The sequence below is a fragment of the Hyperolius riggenbachi genome, chromosome 4 (assembly GCF_040937935.1).
Source record: "Hyperolius riggenbachi isolate aHypRig1 chromosome 4, aHypRig1.pri, whole genome shotgun sequence".
NCBI lineage: Eukaryota > Metazoa > Chordata > Amphibia > Anura > Hyperoliidae > Hyperolius > Hyperolius riggenbachi.
Window position 1 is genome coordinate 423268817 of NC_090649.1, and position 15811 is coordinate 423284627.

Consider the following 15811-nt stretch of genomic DNA (forward strand, 5'->3'; position numbering starts at 1 on the left):
CTAGTTGCTTGGCAGTCCTGCTGAGATCTTTGGCTTCAGTAGTGGCTGAATCACACGCCTGAAACAAGCATGCAGCTTATCCAGTCTGACTTCAGTCAGAGCACCTGATCTGCATGCTGGTTGAGGGGCTGTGGCTAAAAGTATTAGAGAGACAGGATCAGCAGGACTTCCAGGCAACTGGTATTATTTTACAAGGAAAAATCCATATCCTTCTCAGTTTAGGTTCCCTTCAAGTGTGTTCCTCGCCAGAAATGACTGACTAAAGGTAGCCATGCATTTAGTGATTTGCTGACCTGATCACCGACCAATTTAATAATTTTATCGAATCGAGAGAGAATCAAGTGCTGGCCAGTATGCACGATCGACAATAATTAACCGATGTCTGGGTGAATCATGTTGATTTCTCAATCGAGAGCAAGATAAGCTCAATCGAGCAAGATAATAAGGCCACATATGGAGTATGGCATCCAGTTCTGGGCACCACATTACAGGAAAGATATTGCCGTTTTAGAGCAGGTGCAGAGACTAGCAACAAAACTGACTAAAGGGATAGAAGGACTCACCAGGAAATATTAGATAAACTGGGCTTATTTAGTCTGGAGAAGAGATATCTTAGAGGAGATCTACTTAACATATATAAATACATCATGGGGCAATATAAAAGATTGTCGGATTAGCTTTTTGTCCCTAGGCTTTTACAAAGGACTAGGGGACATGGTCTGCGCATTGTGGAAAAACGGTTTAGCCATTTATTTAGGATAGAGTGATTACAATGTGGAATCTATTGCCACAGGAAGTAGTTATGGCAAATTCTATATCTGCATTTACGGGGGGATTAGATGCTTTCCTTGTGATGAAAGACATCCATGGCTATAATTACTAGGTAATTCCCTGTGGTGTTGATCCAGGGATTTTATCTGATTGCCATCTGGAGTTGGGAAGGATTCCTTTTCCCTTTTGGGGCTAATTGGACCATGCCTTGTAAGGGTTTTTGCCTCTGGAGTAACAGTGATATCTGAGGGTGCAGGCTAATGCTTTACTTTATGGAAGCACAACATCGTTCAGATCGATTAGTGGAGTTGAATCGCATAGGATTTTGCTTAGTGTGTGTGTGTGTGTGTGTGTGTGTGTGTGTGTGTGTGTGTGTGTGTGTGTGTGTGTGTGTGTGTGTGTGTGTGTGTGTGTGTCACACTGTAGCTGATTGCCCAATAAAGTCATTAATCACGCTGTGTGATATAGCTAGATGTATGGCTACCTTTACTGATCTTAAATTACTCCTAGCCATGACACCCAGTGACCCAATCCAGTTCAGTAGATTGAAGATCTGTACAAGTCTTTGCTACACAAAATTATCCATGATCTTCTTTACTGGCATTCCTCCGAGAAGTCAGTGGCATTATACTCACAGTGGGCTTGGCTAAGTGTGCTGTCCTATGTAGAGGAATGAAGGAAAACCAGGAGGTTCCCTGTAGTAATGGAGAAACCAGTCGGTCATAAAATTCCACCATGTCCGACTCCTTTTTGCTTGTTCTTTGACAGATGCAGATGACCCTAAACTCCGATTATGGATGCCACACTAAAGGCTGATAGGATTGCAAAACAGTTTCTGCTGTCAAACGTCTGTACCTAAAGGCCAGATTAGTTTGATCTTCTGTCTGTGAGTTTTCACGTGAACAAGATTAGAAGAGGGAATTTAGAAGGAAAATGATTGGGCAAGTTGTAAAACATTGGGCAGTCACAGTCTCTTCATTGATTAAACCATGCGCCTTAGCTTTCCAAACACCAGTGGTAGATGTTGCGCTATATAAATCAATTATAATGATCTAATAACTACCTCTCTGTGGAGCACCAAGAGAAGCCTCACACCCAAGTTTAACCTTTCAGCCACCCACCTTATTTCTAATATGACCTAGGCAAGGGGTACAGGGTTTTGTCACCTAATGTATACTTTTTAAAAAATGTCATCTAGTTGCAGAGATGTCTGATCATTTCTAAGTAATCGGCAGGTGCCTGTGTGCTTGAAGACCTGTGGAAAGAAAAATGTTAGTATGGTTAGTTCACACCTTTGCGGTAAAGTCCATATCCAACTTAAAGCGGAACTGTAGATACATATCAAACACACTGTTTCACTTACCTGGGGCTCCTGCAAGCTCCCAGCAGCCGTCCTGTCCCACGCTGGTCCTCCACGAGCCTCCGTTCTCCCGCCGCCAGCTACTTTCGGTTTTGCCACCGGGCCACTGCACCTGCGCGACTCTGGCCAGGTGTATCCTTTCTTTGCGTTTCCCCTCTGCAACAGCGATATTGAAGAGAGGAACACGAACAAAAGATACACTTGGCAGGGCTACGCTGGCCTCGACTTACAAGTTGAGAAACGGAGCGGCGGCGGGAGAGCAGAGGCTCGTGGAGGACCGGCGCAAGACAGGACGGCTGCTGGGGGCTTGCGGAAGCCCCAGGTACGTGAAACAGTGTGTTTGATATCTATCTACAGTTCTGCATTAAGATTTCATGAAACTAACTGCAGCCTTCCCCTCCTTCTAGTCACATCAATTTTTTGTAACTGATTTAAAAATTTGTATTGTATAATTTAATTTAGAAGGAAAGTCACTGCTCCACAGAAACCCCTTTTCCGAGTGTAGCAAAAATCCACTGTCCTCTGGGAGGAGAGGTGTGGTCCAGCTGCTGCACACCAAACCTTCTAATCAGGACATGGGTGGAGCATGACCAGCGTACCACTCAACGCCTCTTTCATAGGGATCTATGAAAAAGTAAGGAACATTTAAAAAAATGTAAGAATGGGGCTTTTCACGTCGTTGGCGGTATGGACGAGCTCAGCTCGTCCATGACCGCTGGAGTGCGTCGCTCAGGCCCTGCTGGGCCGATTGAAACATTTTTTTTTTAAAACACGCAGCTAGCACTTTGCTAGCTGCGTGTGGGGGACGATCGCCGCTGATGCGCCGCTACCCGCCGTGTAAGGGCCCCCCCCCCCCTCCCGAGACCCCCTGCGCAGCCTGGCCAATCAGTGCCGGGCAGCGCTGAGGGGTGGATCGGGACTCCGATGACGTCATCACGATCAGCGCCATGACGATGGGGGAAGCCCTCCAAGAAATTCCGTTCAGAGCGGGATTTCTGAATGGGCTAATGCGCCGGAAGAGATCGGAAAGGTGAGTAAGACGCGCCGGGAGGGGGGAATCATGTAGCTAGCGCTAGGCTAGCTACATGATTTTAAAAGAAAAATACTGCTGTGCCGCCACCCTGCGCCATCTTAATAGAACGCCAGGGTGGTTAAGTGAACCCAAGGTGGCAAAAAAAAAAAAAGTTAGATAGACCTAGACTTAACCTAGGTAGGAGCATCTGGATAGTCCTCATTGACCATTGCTGTTCAAGAACCCTCTTAACATATCCAACAAGAGCTTGTCAGATATGTTCTTGTGGCCCCGCTGTGTATGAGCAAGGCTGTACTGTGTCTGCACACCACGATCGTGCACAAAGGGAAGCGAAGTAAAAGCGCCTACCGGCCAGAGGCAGTAATGTTGAGGATGATCAAGAGACTTCTCTCTTCTTAGGTAAGTATATTAAGTTTTGTTTATTGGGGATTGCAAGGAATTGCTTTGAAGAAGAACTGCCTAAAAACTATTAAACTGCAAGACTGAAAATGTTTGGGGGTATGATGGCAATAGTCACCACATGGTCCGCTGCGCTGGCACAGTAGTTCTGCGCCTGCGCAGTGCACCGTGGACCACGTGGCGATGATTGAAAGCTGCGTCTCGCGCAGGCGCAGTGAGGCCGACCCCCGCGAGGAGCAGAGTGGTTGGCATGGGAGAGTCGGCTGCAAGGGGCTGGAGAAAGCCCCAGGTGAGTAAACCACATTTTGATAAAATTCCCTGATAACTCCTTTAAATTACACTTGTGATTAGTCACAGATGAGGGGGAAATAAGACAGGCTAAACTCGCTAAATACACACTGTGCATTTCTCTATGCTTTCCTTCTGTCCTGTGCAACAGTTCAGATCCACTTTAAAGAATTTTCCGCTTAACAATCAGGTTGTGAATAACCTCTGGACTTGTTGGAGGAGTCAGAGATTGATGCACAGGTATGCCTGATTGGTGGGTTTAAAGGATACCCGAGGTGACATGATGAGATAGACATGTGTATGTACAGTGCCTAGCACACAAATAACTATGCTGTGTTCCTTTTTCTCTTTCTCTGCCTGAAAGAGTTAAACATCCGGTAAGTAATTGGCAGTTCCTGCCTGAGTCGGGACTGGGTCAGACTACAGTGTGGCCCTCACTGATCAGAAATTCCAACTATAAAACACTTTCCTAGCAGAAAATGGCTACTGAGAGCAGGAATGAGATAAAAAGGGTCAATAGTTCATGGATTTTAGCTCTGGCATACTTCAATGAATGTGTCATTGAGCAAACACAATAAAACAGTAAAAACTTAAAAAGTAGATTTAAATATAAAATAAAACTGTGGCATTTCTTAAAAAGTCATTTTTAGGAGACGAAGGATAGATACATACAATTGCTTATTTCATTAGTTTATTTTCAACTCGGGTGTCCTTTAAGTACAGATTTATGTACCTACTGACTGCAAAAATTTCTATGCGGTGTTACGTGCCCACTTACTGCATTTTTCCACTGACTTCATGAGCTGTCATCATCGGTTGCTGAGGTCTGTGATGTGCAGTTGTGCCCAGGCTTCAGCACTGTAAACACACCAATCGCATTAAGATTGCTCTGCTCTAAGAATTCCGAGGCACGGACTTCATTATCCCTCCCATTCATGACACACAAAGGGTTAGCGGGGAGATTTTTGCATGTTCAGTTGTTTGTGGCAATAGCTCATGATTTAAAGATGATGCAGAGAGGGAGAGTAAGTGATGAAATTAAATTCCCTCTTAGCCCTCTGCCCAGGGAGACGCTTTCTCAGAGCAAAGCAACAACACTCCTCGATTGCAACAGACAGTGCTTAATTCCTCCGTGCATCTTTCTAAAATTGTACTGGGAAAGATTTGTTACACAGGCTTTAATTTTATTCATTTTCTGGTGTGTTTAATAGCCGCATCCTCATCTGTTCCCATTCAGACAAGCTATTTTGTTGTGACCTTCAGTCATCTTCCTCTTCAGGGAATAATTGCATCGCAAGTTAATGTTTAAAATATCAGCGTGCGAGCTCACGTAAGCTGCTGCTGGCGCGGCCTGGTATTTGCCTGGCTTCACAAAATGCTATCCTCGTGCTGGTTTTGTTGTATAATTTATGCTTTATTTGGGTTTTAGGGGTGAGGTAAACAAAGCTGTCATCCTGTCACCTTGTCTGCGTAACCTCTATTACTGCCCCCTTCCTGTCTCCTGTCACCACAGCGCTGAGACTCAGGTGATTAACATACCTAGAAAGAGATGCACAGCTTTGCAGAGCGTAAGTGAATATTAGCAGCAGCAGGATTTAGTGACATACCGCTCTTATATTCTTTAATGGTTTATGGTAGAGATACCGTGCATTTTATATTCAGCGCTTAATAGGATTATGCCATGCTTATTGGAGCTAATGTGAGGAAATGATACATAAAGCATAGAAGTAATTATTAATCATGTAGTATTGCTCTGTATTGTAAGGGGTAGTTACAGTGAAATTCAGCATTTGTTGAAAACCTGGTATGATAACCAGGTACCTCAGCAGTTGTGGTCATGTTACTAAAGGCTGTTCTGTAAAAAAACAAAAAACCACACTGGCGTACATGTAATAAAGGCGCATGGATGATGGGGCATTAGATATATCCGCTAGTTGAATATCAATAAAATTGCCGATATTCTACTGCATTCTATGGGTCCGATTCATTAATGTTCACTGATTTTTTACTATGGTCTAACATAATCCTACTCTTACACAGAACCCTCCCTCTACCAATGCCTAACCCTTAACCCTCCCTCTACCAATGCCTAACCCTTAACCCTCTCTCTACCGGTACCTAACCCTTAACCCTCCCTCTACCGATGCCTGACTCTTAACCCTCCCTCTACCGATGCCTAACCTTTAACCCTCCCTCTACCGATGCCTGACCCTTAACCCTCCCTCTACCGATGCCTGACCCTTAACCCTCCCTCTACCGATGCCTGACCCTTAACCCTCCCTCTACCGATGCCTGGCCCTTAACCCTCCCTCTACCGATGCCTAACCCTTAACCCTCCCCTTGCCAATGCCTAACCCTTAACCCTCCCTCTACCGATACCTAACCCTTAACCCTCCCTCTACCAATGCCTAACCCTTAACCCTCCCTCTACCAATGCCTAACCCTTAACCCTCTCTCTACCGGTACCTAACCCTTAACCCTCCCTCTACCGATGCCTGACTCTTAACCCTCCCTCTACCGATGCCTGACCCTTAACCCTCCCTCTACCGATGCCTGACCCTTAACCCTCCCTCTACCGATGCCTGACCCTTAACCCTCCCTCTACCGATGCCTGGCCCTTAACCCTCCCTCTACCGATGCCTAACCCTTAACCCTCCCCTTGCCAATGCCTAACCCTTAACCCTCCCTCTACCGATACCTAACCCTTAACCCTCCCTCTACCGATGCCTAACCCTTTACCCTCCCTCTACCCATGCTTAACCCTTCTCTTAACAATGCCTTACCCTTAACCCACCCTCCCCTTACCCATGCCTAACCCTTAACCCTCCCTCTACTGATGTCTAACCTTTAACCCTCCCTCTACTGATGCCTAACCCTTAACCCTCCCTCTACCGATGTCTAACCCTCCCTCTACCGATGCCTAACCCTTAACCCTCCCTCTACCGATGCCTGACCCTTAACCCTCCCTCTACCGATGCCTAACCCTTAACCCTCCCTCTACCGAATCCTGACCCTTAACCCTCCATCTACCGATGCCTAACCCTTAACCCTCCCTCTACCGATGCCTGACCCTTAACCCTCCCTCTACCGATGCCTGTCCCTTAACCCTCCCTCTACCGATGCCTGACCCTTAACCCTCCCTCTACTGATGCCTGGCCCTTAACCCTCCCTCTACTGATGCCTGGCCCTTAACCCTCCCTCTACCGATGCCTGGCCCTTAACCCTCCCTCTACCGATGCCTGACCCTTAACCCTCCCTCTACCCATGCCTGATCCTTAACCCTCTCTCTACCTATGCCTAACCCTTAACCCTCCGTCTACCCATGCCTGACCCTTAACCCTCCCTCTACCCATGCCTAACCCTTAACCCTCCTCTTACCCATGCCTAACCCTTAACCCTCCCTCTATCGATGCCTGACCCTTAACCCTCCCTCTACCGATGCCTGTCCCTTAACCCTCCCTCTACCGATGCCTGTCCCTTAACCCTCCCTCTACCGATGCCTGACCCTTAACCCTCCCTCTACCGATGCCTGACCCTTAACCCTCCCTCTACCCATGCTTAACCCTTCCCTTAACAATGCCTTACCCTTAACCCACCCTCCCCTTACCCATGCCTAACCCTTAACCCTCCCTCTACTGATGTCTAACCTTTAACCCTCCCTCTACTGATGCCTAACCCTTAACCCTCCCTCTACCGATGTCTAACCCTCCCTCTACCGATGCCTAACCCTTAACCCTCCCTCTACCGAATCCTGACCCTTAACCCTCCCTCTACCGATGCCTAACCCTTAACCCTCCCTCTACCGATGCCTGACCCTTAACCCTCCCTCTACCGATGCCTGTCCCTTAACCCTCCCTCTACCGATGCCTGACCCTTAACCCTCCCTTAACTGATGCCTGGCCCTTAACCCTCCCTCTACTGATGCCTGGCCCTTAACCCTCCCTCTACCGATGCCTGGCCCTTAACCCTCCCTCTACCGATGCCTGGCCCTTAACCCTCCCTCTACCGATGCCTGACCCTTAACCCTCCCTCTACCCATGCCTGATCCTTAACCCTCTCTCTACCCATGCCTGACCCTTAACCCTCCCTCTACCCATGCCTGACCCTTAACCCTCCCTCTACCCATGCCTAACCCTTAACCCTCCTCTTACCCATGCCTAACCCTTAACCCTCCCTCTATCGATGCCTGACCCTTAACCCTCCCTCTACCGATGCCTGTCCCTTAACCCTCCCTCTACCGATGCCTGTCCCTTAACCCTCCCTCTACCGATGCCTGACCCTTAACCCTCCCTCTACCGAATCCTGACCCTTAACCCTCCCTCTACTGATGCCTAACCCTTAACCCTCCCTCTACCGATGCCTGACCCTTAACCCTCCCTCTACCGATGCCTGTCCCTTAACCCTCCCTCTACCGATGCCTGTCCCTTAACCCTCCCTCAACTGATGCCTGGCCCTTAACCCTCCCTCTACTGATGCCTGGCCCTTAACCCTCCCTCTACCGATGCCTGGCCCTTAACCCTCCCTCTACCGATGCCTGACCCTTAACCCTCCCTCTACCCATGCCTGACCCTTAACCCTCCCTCTACCCATGCCTAACCCTTAACCCTCCTCTTACCCATGCCTAACCCTTAACCCTCCCTCTATCGATGCCTGACCCTTAACCCTCCCTCTACCGATGCCTGACCCTTAACCCTCCCTCTACCGATGCCTGTCCCTTAACCCTCCCTCTACCGATGCCTGTCCCTTAACCCTCCCTCTACCGATGCCTGTCCCTTAACCCTCCCTCTACCGATGCCTGACCCTTAACCCTCCCTCTACCGATGCCTGACCCTTAACCCTCCCTCTACCGATGCCTGACCCTTAACCCTCCCTCTACTGATGCCTGGCCCTTAACCCTCCCTGTACTGATGCCTGACCCTTAACCCTCCCTCTACCGATGCCTGACCCTTAACTCTCCCTCTACCGATGCCTGACCCTTAACTCTCCCTCTACCGATGCCTGACCCTTAACCCTCCCTCTACCCATGCCTAACCCTTAACCCTCCTCTACTGATGCCTGACCCTTAACCCTCCCTCTACTGATGCCTGACCCTTAACCCTCCCTCTACTGATGCCTGACCCTTAACCCTCCCTCTACCGATGCCTGACCCTTAACCCTCCCTCTACCGATGCCTGACCCTTAACCCTCCCTCTACCGATGCCTGACCCTTAACCCTCCCTCTACTGATGCCTGGCCCTTAACCCTCCCTGTACTGATGCCTGACCCTTAACCCTCCCTCTACTGATGCCTAACCCTTAACCCTCCCCTTACCAATGCCTGACCCTTAACCCTCCCTCTACCGATGCCTAACCTTTAACCCTCCCTCTACCGATGCCTGACCCTTAACCTTCCCTCTACTGATGCCTAACCCTTAACCCTCCCTCTACCCATGCCTAACCCTTAACCCTCCCCTTATCGATGCCTGATTCTTAACCCTCCCTCTACTGATGCCTGACCCTTAACCCTCCCTCTACTGATGCCTGACCCTTAACCCTCCCTCTACCGATGCCTGACCCTTAACCCTCTCTCTACCGATGCCTGACCCTTAACCCTCCCTCTACCGATGCCTAACCCTTAACCCTCCCTCTACTGATGCCTGGCCCTTAACCCTCCCTCTACTGATGCCTAACCCTTAACCCTCCCCTTACCAATGCCTGACCCTTAACCCTCCCTCCCCTTACCCATGCCTAACCCTTAACCCTCCGCCTACTGATGCCTGACCCTTAACCCTGCCTCTACTGATGCTTAACCCTTAACCCTCCCCTTACCAATGCCTTACCCTTAACCCTCCCTCCCCTTACCCATGCCTAACCCTTAACCCTCCCTCTACTGATGCCTAACCCTTAACCCTCCCTCTACCGATGCCTAACTCTTTATACACACACACACACACACACACCTTCTTTGGTGCCTAACCATTAACCCACCTGCTGCCCATCACCCCCCCCCCCCCCCCCCCGCAGCAAAGCCACAGTTAATGGCAATAAGCAGAGATGTGGGCGCCTGGGGTGCTGAATAAAATGGCACACCTACTTTTTACTGTCACAATTTGTATAGCGGGTAGGCCCAGCGCCCAAATTTATTTCTGCCTATTGCCAATAATTTATCATTACAGCGCGTGGTGGTGCCCTTCTTTCTGCGGCCCCTCGGGTTCCCTTTTCTCCTGTTTCAGCAACAATGGATGCATTTATTAATCTAGAAAAATGTAATCTTTATCCAAGGATGTATTTTCACAACAAGTACAAACATTTAAAATGCTTTAAAACGTAATGGAGTCCTCCTACATGTCTTTCACAAAAGAAAATTCCCCTCAAGTTGGGTATATGTATATTTGGGAATGTCGAGGGCATTAAATGATCAATATTACAATTGCAAGCAACATGCATTGTAAATAAATATAAACTATGTAGGTCAATCATTACAATGAGCATATAAAAATAGAAACTCCCATCAAGTAATCTCAATAAGTGATTGGCTGTCGTAGACGTACATCATATAACGTGCATAAGTGTGTCAGAGTAAAGGTGTAAGGAACATCATCGGTTGCTACAATCAGATTCCTATGTGTGTGGCCAGTTTGTATACCTTTGTCTGGGCCACTGTACTTTATCCTATACACTGATGAGGATGTCAGGGGAATCCATAACACACATATAAGGGACAAGAGTTGAGTGCTTGTCTATTCACGTCCTAAAAAATGCCTGAAGACCTGACTGTAAAATATTGCTCTTCTAGTTTGAACATTATTACTTTTCTACTAAAAGAAAAAAAAATCAACCGTAGGTTAAATGTTGAATACACTGTGATTTTTATAAGCTGCAAGAATCCGATGTATTCTCCTTAGTAACCAATTGACTTCTCCGGTTCCACCGTCTAGTCCAGGCTTTCTCAACCAGGTTTCCTTGAGTACTCTGCAGGGGTTTCTTGGCATTTTCCCCCATGATGGGGGAAGTATAGCAGATTATAGTAGGGGATACAGTAAAAAGAAGCACTAAATTGAAGGTCAGAATAATAATGAGCACATTAATAAAAAGCACTAGGATAAGGAGACAGTATAATGTGTGGCAGTGTAATAGGGGGTAGTGAAATAAACAGCCTCACCTACTTTTAAAGCCTATGCTTGCTGCAAAATAAATTCAGGGGTTCCTCTGGATCCCAAAATTATTTGCAGGGTTATCTGAGTTCCCTGAGATCTAAAAATAATTTGCCAAGGGTTGGCTGGACATGGAAGAGGGATTGTTGCAAATGGAATACAGAGGTTGCAAATAAGGAGCAACACATGGAGAAAGGGAGCTGCTGCCCAAGGGATCTGTATAGAACTGAAGGGGGCTGCTTTACACGAGCACATTGTATCCAGCGCAGGAGATTTAGGTGCAGCCGGCGCCACCATAGACCGTGATAGGAATTACAGCTATAGCGGTGCACACTGAGCAACTTCAGCGCCGTCAGAAGTCAGATTTGAAGTTACTTTTAAACACTGTAATTCGGCCGCCAGCAATAGCTGGAAGCCGAATTACATAATCCCCACCATCCATGTGGACCTGGAGGGGGAATATTAATTAACGCCGCCGGGACTTGTGCAGCAGCAGGATCAGCCATATATCGGCCCAAGTCTCCCGGTGGTGATTTCATTTGTACTTGCTGTACATGAATGTTAGACATGGAAGAGGGGGCTGCACAATGAAGCATGTGGGCTGCTTCTGCCGTCTCTGGTTTGAGCTGAGCTTGGACTGAAGCAGGAGGTATGTGATGGCAGCACCTGTCTACTACGTGTACTCTGCAGCATAGGAAGACTGTTAGCAGTAACCTGAAAGACATTCCATTAGGTCTGAAAGAATGCATATCACTAGGGGTCGTACACATAGCTTTTTATTAAATAGCATCAGTTATGCTGGGACCGTATGTTATCATATTACCGATTTGTGTTTGTCAGGACCTGTTCTCTTCTGCAATTAATCTCTTATTCCCACAGCACAGCTATTCACAGAGTCTCTCCTTGTACCTCCCTAGGTCTCCCTGCAAGCACCAGTTCCGACCTATCAGCCAGTACAGGAACAGAGCCGGCGGACCCCCCATCCCCGACACTAACGCGTGCCACCAGAAGTAAAGTCTCGGGAAAGCTACGTCGCTCGGCCAGCGCTGTCAGCAAATCTTCCAATTGAAGCACTTTTTTATATTCTCCGCTGTAGTACAGAGCTGTTTTTAATCTACATTGAAGAAAAAAAGAAAAACAAAGAAAATATATATAAAGATATTACTTTGCACCTGTGAATAGAACTTTTAAGCCGCGCAATGTTGTAATGTGTCTCTGGCGGGGCGGGACCCCCTGGGTAGGATATTAGTACACCATTCACTAGGCACTGAGATATGATGCAACTCTGGTTGTAACACAGATGATGGCGAGAGAATTGTCTGACGGAGCTTAATGATGATGCAACATCACCAAGTGACAAGGGACCACGTAACCAGCATGCCAGAATGACAACAACAGTTCCTGCAAGAGTCTGAAGTGACATGGAGTTCATTGCCTCACGCTTTTGAGGGCTGTCTCTGTAACACTTTCACTGCTGAGATATTGTGTGGCGTCAGCGCTTCACTGATAAAACGTCTTCACAGCTGCTTGTTTGCAAGCTACAATCACCGACCTGCTTGACAGGGATTCCCGGGAGAGCCTGTGTGAATATGGCCTTAAAATGTGAATATTTCCACTGTACAGCGTTAGAAGAAAAGTGCGATACATGTTTGATTTAACTGCAAAAATTGAAGCCTACCACAATTAACCTTTCATGAGGTTTTCTGGGAGTTCTACACAATGCATCCACATTAACAGCTTACTAATTTATAGTCATCCTGGCAGCTCCTTAGAAAGGCAGATTTATTTCAAAAACAAACAAACCTGAGGGAATGTAGCTGGTGCTTATTGAAGCCAGTCATGAAAAATGTCAGCTAAATTGTAATTGCTGTAGGAAACACTCTATTTCTGTCCTACACCTACCACTCATTCTAAACTCTTAATGTTCTTATACTTAAGTGTGCTTAAAATATCTTGATGTGAACCCAAGGTGAAAATAAACTGATGAGATAAACCATTATATTTATCCTCTTACTCCTAAAAATTACCTTTGAGTATCCCATGGCTTTCTTTTATATGTAAACATTTACAAAGAAGGTTGATTGTTTTACTGTCTCTATTCCGTGGCAGCCTATTAAGTGTCCCAGAGTTAAAAAAAGGTCAATAGTTCATGTATTTTCTCTCTTCTGGCCCTCAGAAGTTGTATTCTGCCAGGAAAACTTTTATGGCTGTAATTTGCTTATCAGTGATGTTCACTATATTGCCAACAAGGAACCCACAAGACAGAAGCTGTCACTTCCATGCCTAGAAATTAACTCTTTCAGGCAGCAAAATGAAACAGCCTGGTTATTATGTTTGGCACTGTACATAAACGTTTATCTCATCATGTTACATATCGCCTAAGGCACACTTCAATGCCCCAGATCACCTGCATTGTTAGTAATGCTGACCATAGGATTATACCCTTACACAATTGTAATATTTGGTTTAGCTGTTCCTAAGAAATGTTCTTTTGGAAAAGTAGAGGGCGGAAGCATAGTGTGAGTTTACTGTTCTGCACAGAACCATCACCTGACCCGCCCACCTACTTCCTTTTGTGGGGCACAAAGAGCAGATGGGCGGAGCCAGCTTTGTATTTACAGGTACTTCCTGACTACCTACTGTAGGTGATGATGGGTAGGGATGTTCTCACAAGTAAATCATTCGTGATTTAAATAAGCATTAATTACCGCAAGTGTGGAGCGGGGACATAAGGGGTTATTTACCCATAAGGCTGTGTCCTCCCTGCACTCCAAATAGGATGCACACGCGACCTATTGATAGCGTTGTTAGCCTCACACACGCACTTTCTCCTTCAAGCCAGAAGGAAGAAGTGCCCACAGCGAGGATTGTAACGCGGTCAATAGGACGTGTATGCATCCTATTTGGAGTTCAGGGAGGATGCAGCCTTATGGGTAAATAACCCCTTATGTCCCCGCTCCACACCTGCAGTAATTAATGGTTATTTAAATCATGAATCCGAGTGCTTAGGCACTCGGATTTACTTGTGAGCGCATCCCTAATGATGGGATAGGAGGAAGAGTTTGGACAGCTCATAAACTGCTATTTGGCCTAACCCAGCTGCATATCACACTCACACAGGAAGCCAGTTTTGCAAACCTGGTAATAAGAAAGATGCGTAAAACAAAAATGGTTTCCACAAATCTTTGTGCTCTGATCAGAAATGCAGCATGCTTGCATTATTTATTTTAATAAAAAGGCTCTGATCATTAAGGGGCCAGAGACTGCAGGTCCGAAAGTGATTAATATTCAAGCTTGTCAACCCCAGTATGTCCAGTAAAAGCTGTTACACTTTTCTTATACTAATAGTAAACTAGCTGTAGCGTGTACCGATTTCTTCTTTGTCTAATGACTTTGAAACTATTCAGACAGCATTTACAATTGTAATTTTACTTTCTATACTCATTAATATCTATTTAAAGAGACACTGAAGCAAAAAAAATATTATGATATAATGAATTGGTTGTGTAGTACGGATAATTACTAGAACATAAGTAGCGAAAAAAATATTCTCATATTTTTATTTTCAGTTATATAGCTTTTTTTTATAACATTGCATCATTCTCTAATATTTGCAGTTTACACCCTACTCAGCATTCTAAATGTTTTTTTACAGAACAGGCTGTGAACTTTTGACCTGTCCTGAACTGTTCTCTGCAAAAAAAAAAAAAACAATACAGTTAAGATAACAACCTTCAGAACACAGAGCTCTCTGTGACTTTGACTTTGAAAGTCAGGAGCTCAATGGCAATTTGCATAGATAACTGGAGTTTCTTAACTCTTCCTGTACTGGAAACAACATTAGACTTATGTCTTTGCTCCTAATGCTTTATTTCTTAGCTGTACTACACATACAAATCATTATATCATAATTTTTGTTTTCGCTTCAGTGTCTCTTTAAATAACTACTGATAAAGGCTGCAAACAGCCTACTGGTGAACCATTTTTGTAATGTAAAGCTAGCATTTGGGAACAGAACTAAAATCAGAGATGCAAATACACTGCTTTATTGATCAGAGCCTACCTTTAAAGAGGAACGCCAATGAAAATAATGTAATTTAAAAAGTGCTTCATTTTTACAATTATGTATAAACGATTTAGTCAGTGTTTTCCCATTGTAAAATCTTTCCTCTCCGATTTGCATTCTGATATTTACCCTTGGTGACATTTTGACTTCTGGCAGGTGATGTCAGTGGAAGGATAGGCTGCTTTCTTTTATGTCATTTGGACCCAGCTGTAAACAGCTGTTATTGCCCACAATGCAATGAGGTTGACAGACCGGAAACTGTCAGGACCATGGTCCTGACATCACACTGTGGGAGGGGTTTCACCACAATATCAGCCATACAGATCCCCTGATGATCCGTTTGTGAAAAGGAAAAGATTTCTCGTGGGAAAGGAGGTATTAGCTACTGATTCGGATAAAGTCCAATTCTTGGTCACGGTTTCTCTTTAAGTTAATTTATGCACACTTAAGTATAAGTAAATATTCTGTAGTAGACCCAGGGTAAGCTGAGGTATTCGGGGGCAAAGCAAAAGGATGGCTTATCGAGGGATAATCAGTGAGATCTTTCCTTGCATGCAAATCGTATGTAAATTCAATACAGCTTGAAATTGGACCAACCACAATAACTTCCTATACATTTTTATTGTTTCAAGTAAATTTGAATGCAAGGACACATTTTTTGCATCCTATTGATCATCCCTAGTCGAATCCCTTATACCAGGGGCATAACTACAAGTCGTGGGCCCCCCCAGCAAAACTTTGATCTGACTCTTATTGTTCACA

At 45.8% G+C, this 15811-nt stretch overlaps 1 protein-coding gene across 3 annotated transcripts in view; it reads left to right on the top strand.

Annotated features, from left to right (window-relative positions):
- RALGAPA2 (Ral GTPase activating protein catalytic subunit alpha 2) overlaps positions 1 to 13672 on the top strand; it is a 493961-nt gene extending 480289 nt beyond the window's left edge. For 2 of the 3 annotated variants that reach the window (XM_068232435.1, XM_068232436.1), the window contains one exon: positions 11901 to 13672. In XM_068232435.1, the coding sequence (XP_068088536.1) occupies positions 11901 to 12052 (152 nt within the window). In that variant the 3' untranslated portion in view covers positions 12053 to 13672. The remainder of the gene's footprint in view (positions 1 to 11900) is intronic. The other variant, XM_068232437.1, reaches the window with a different exon arrangement.
- The last annotated feature ends 2139 nt before the right edge of the window (positions 13673 to 15811 follow it).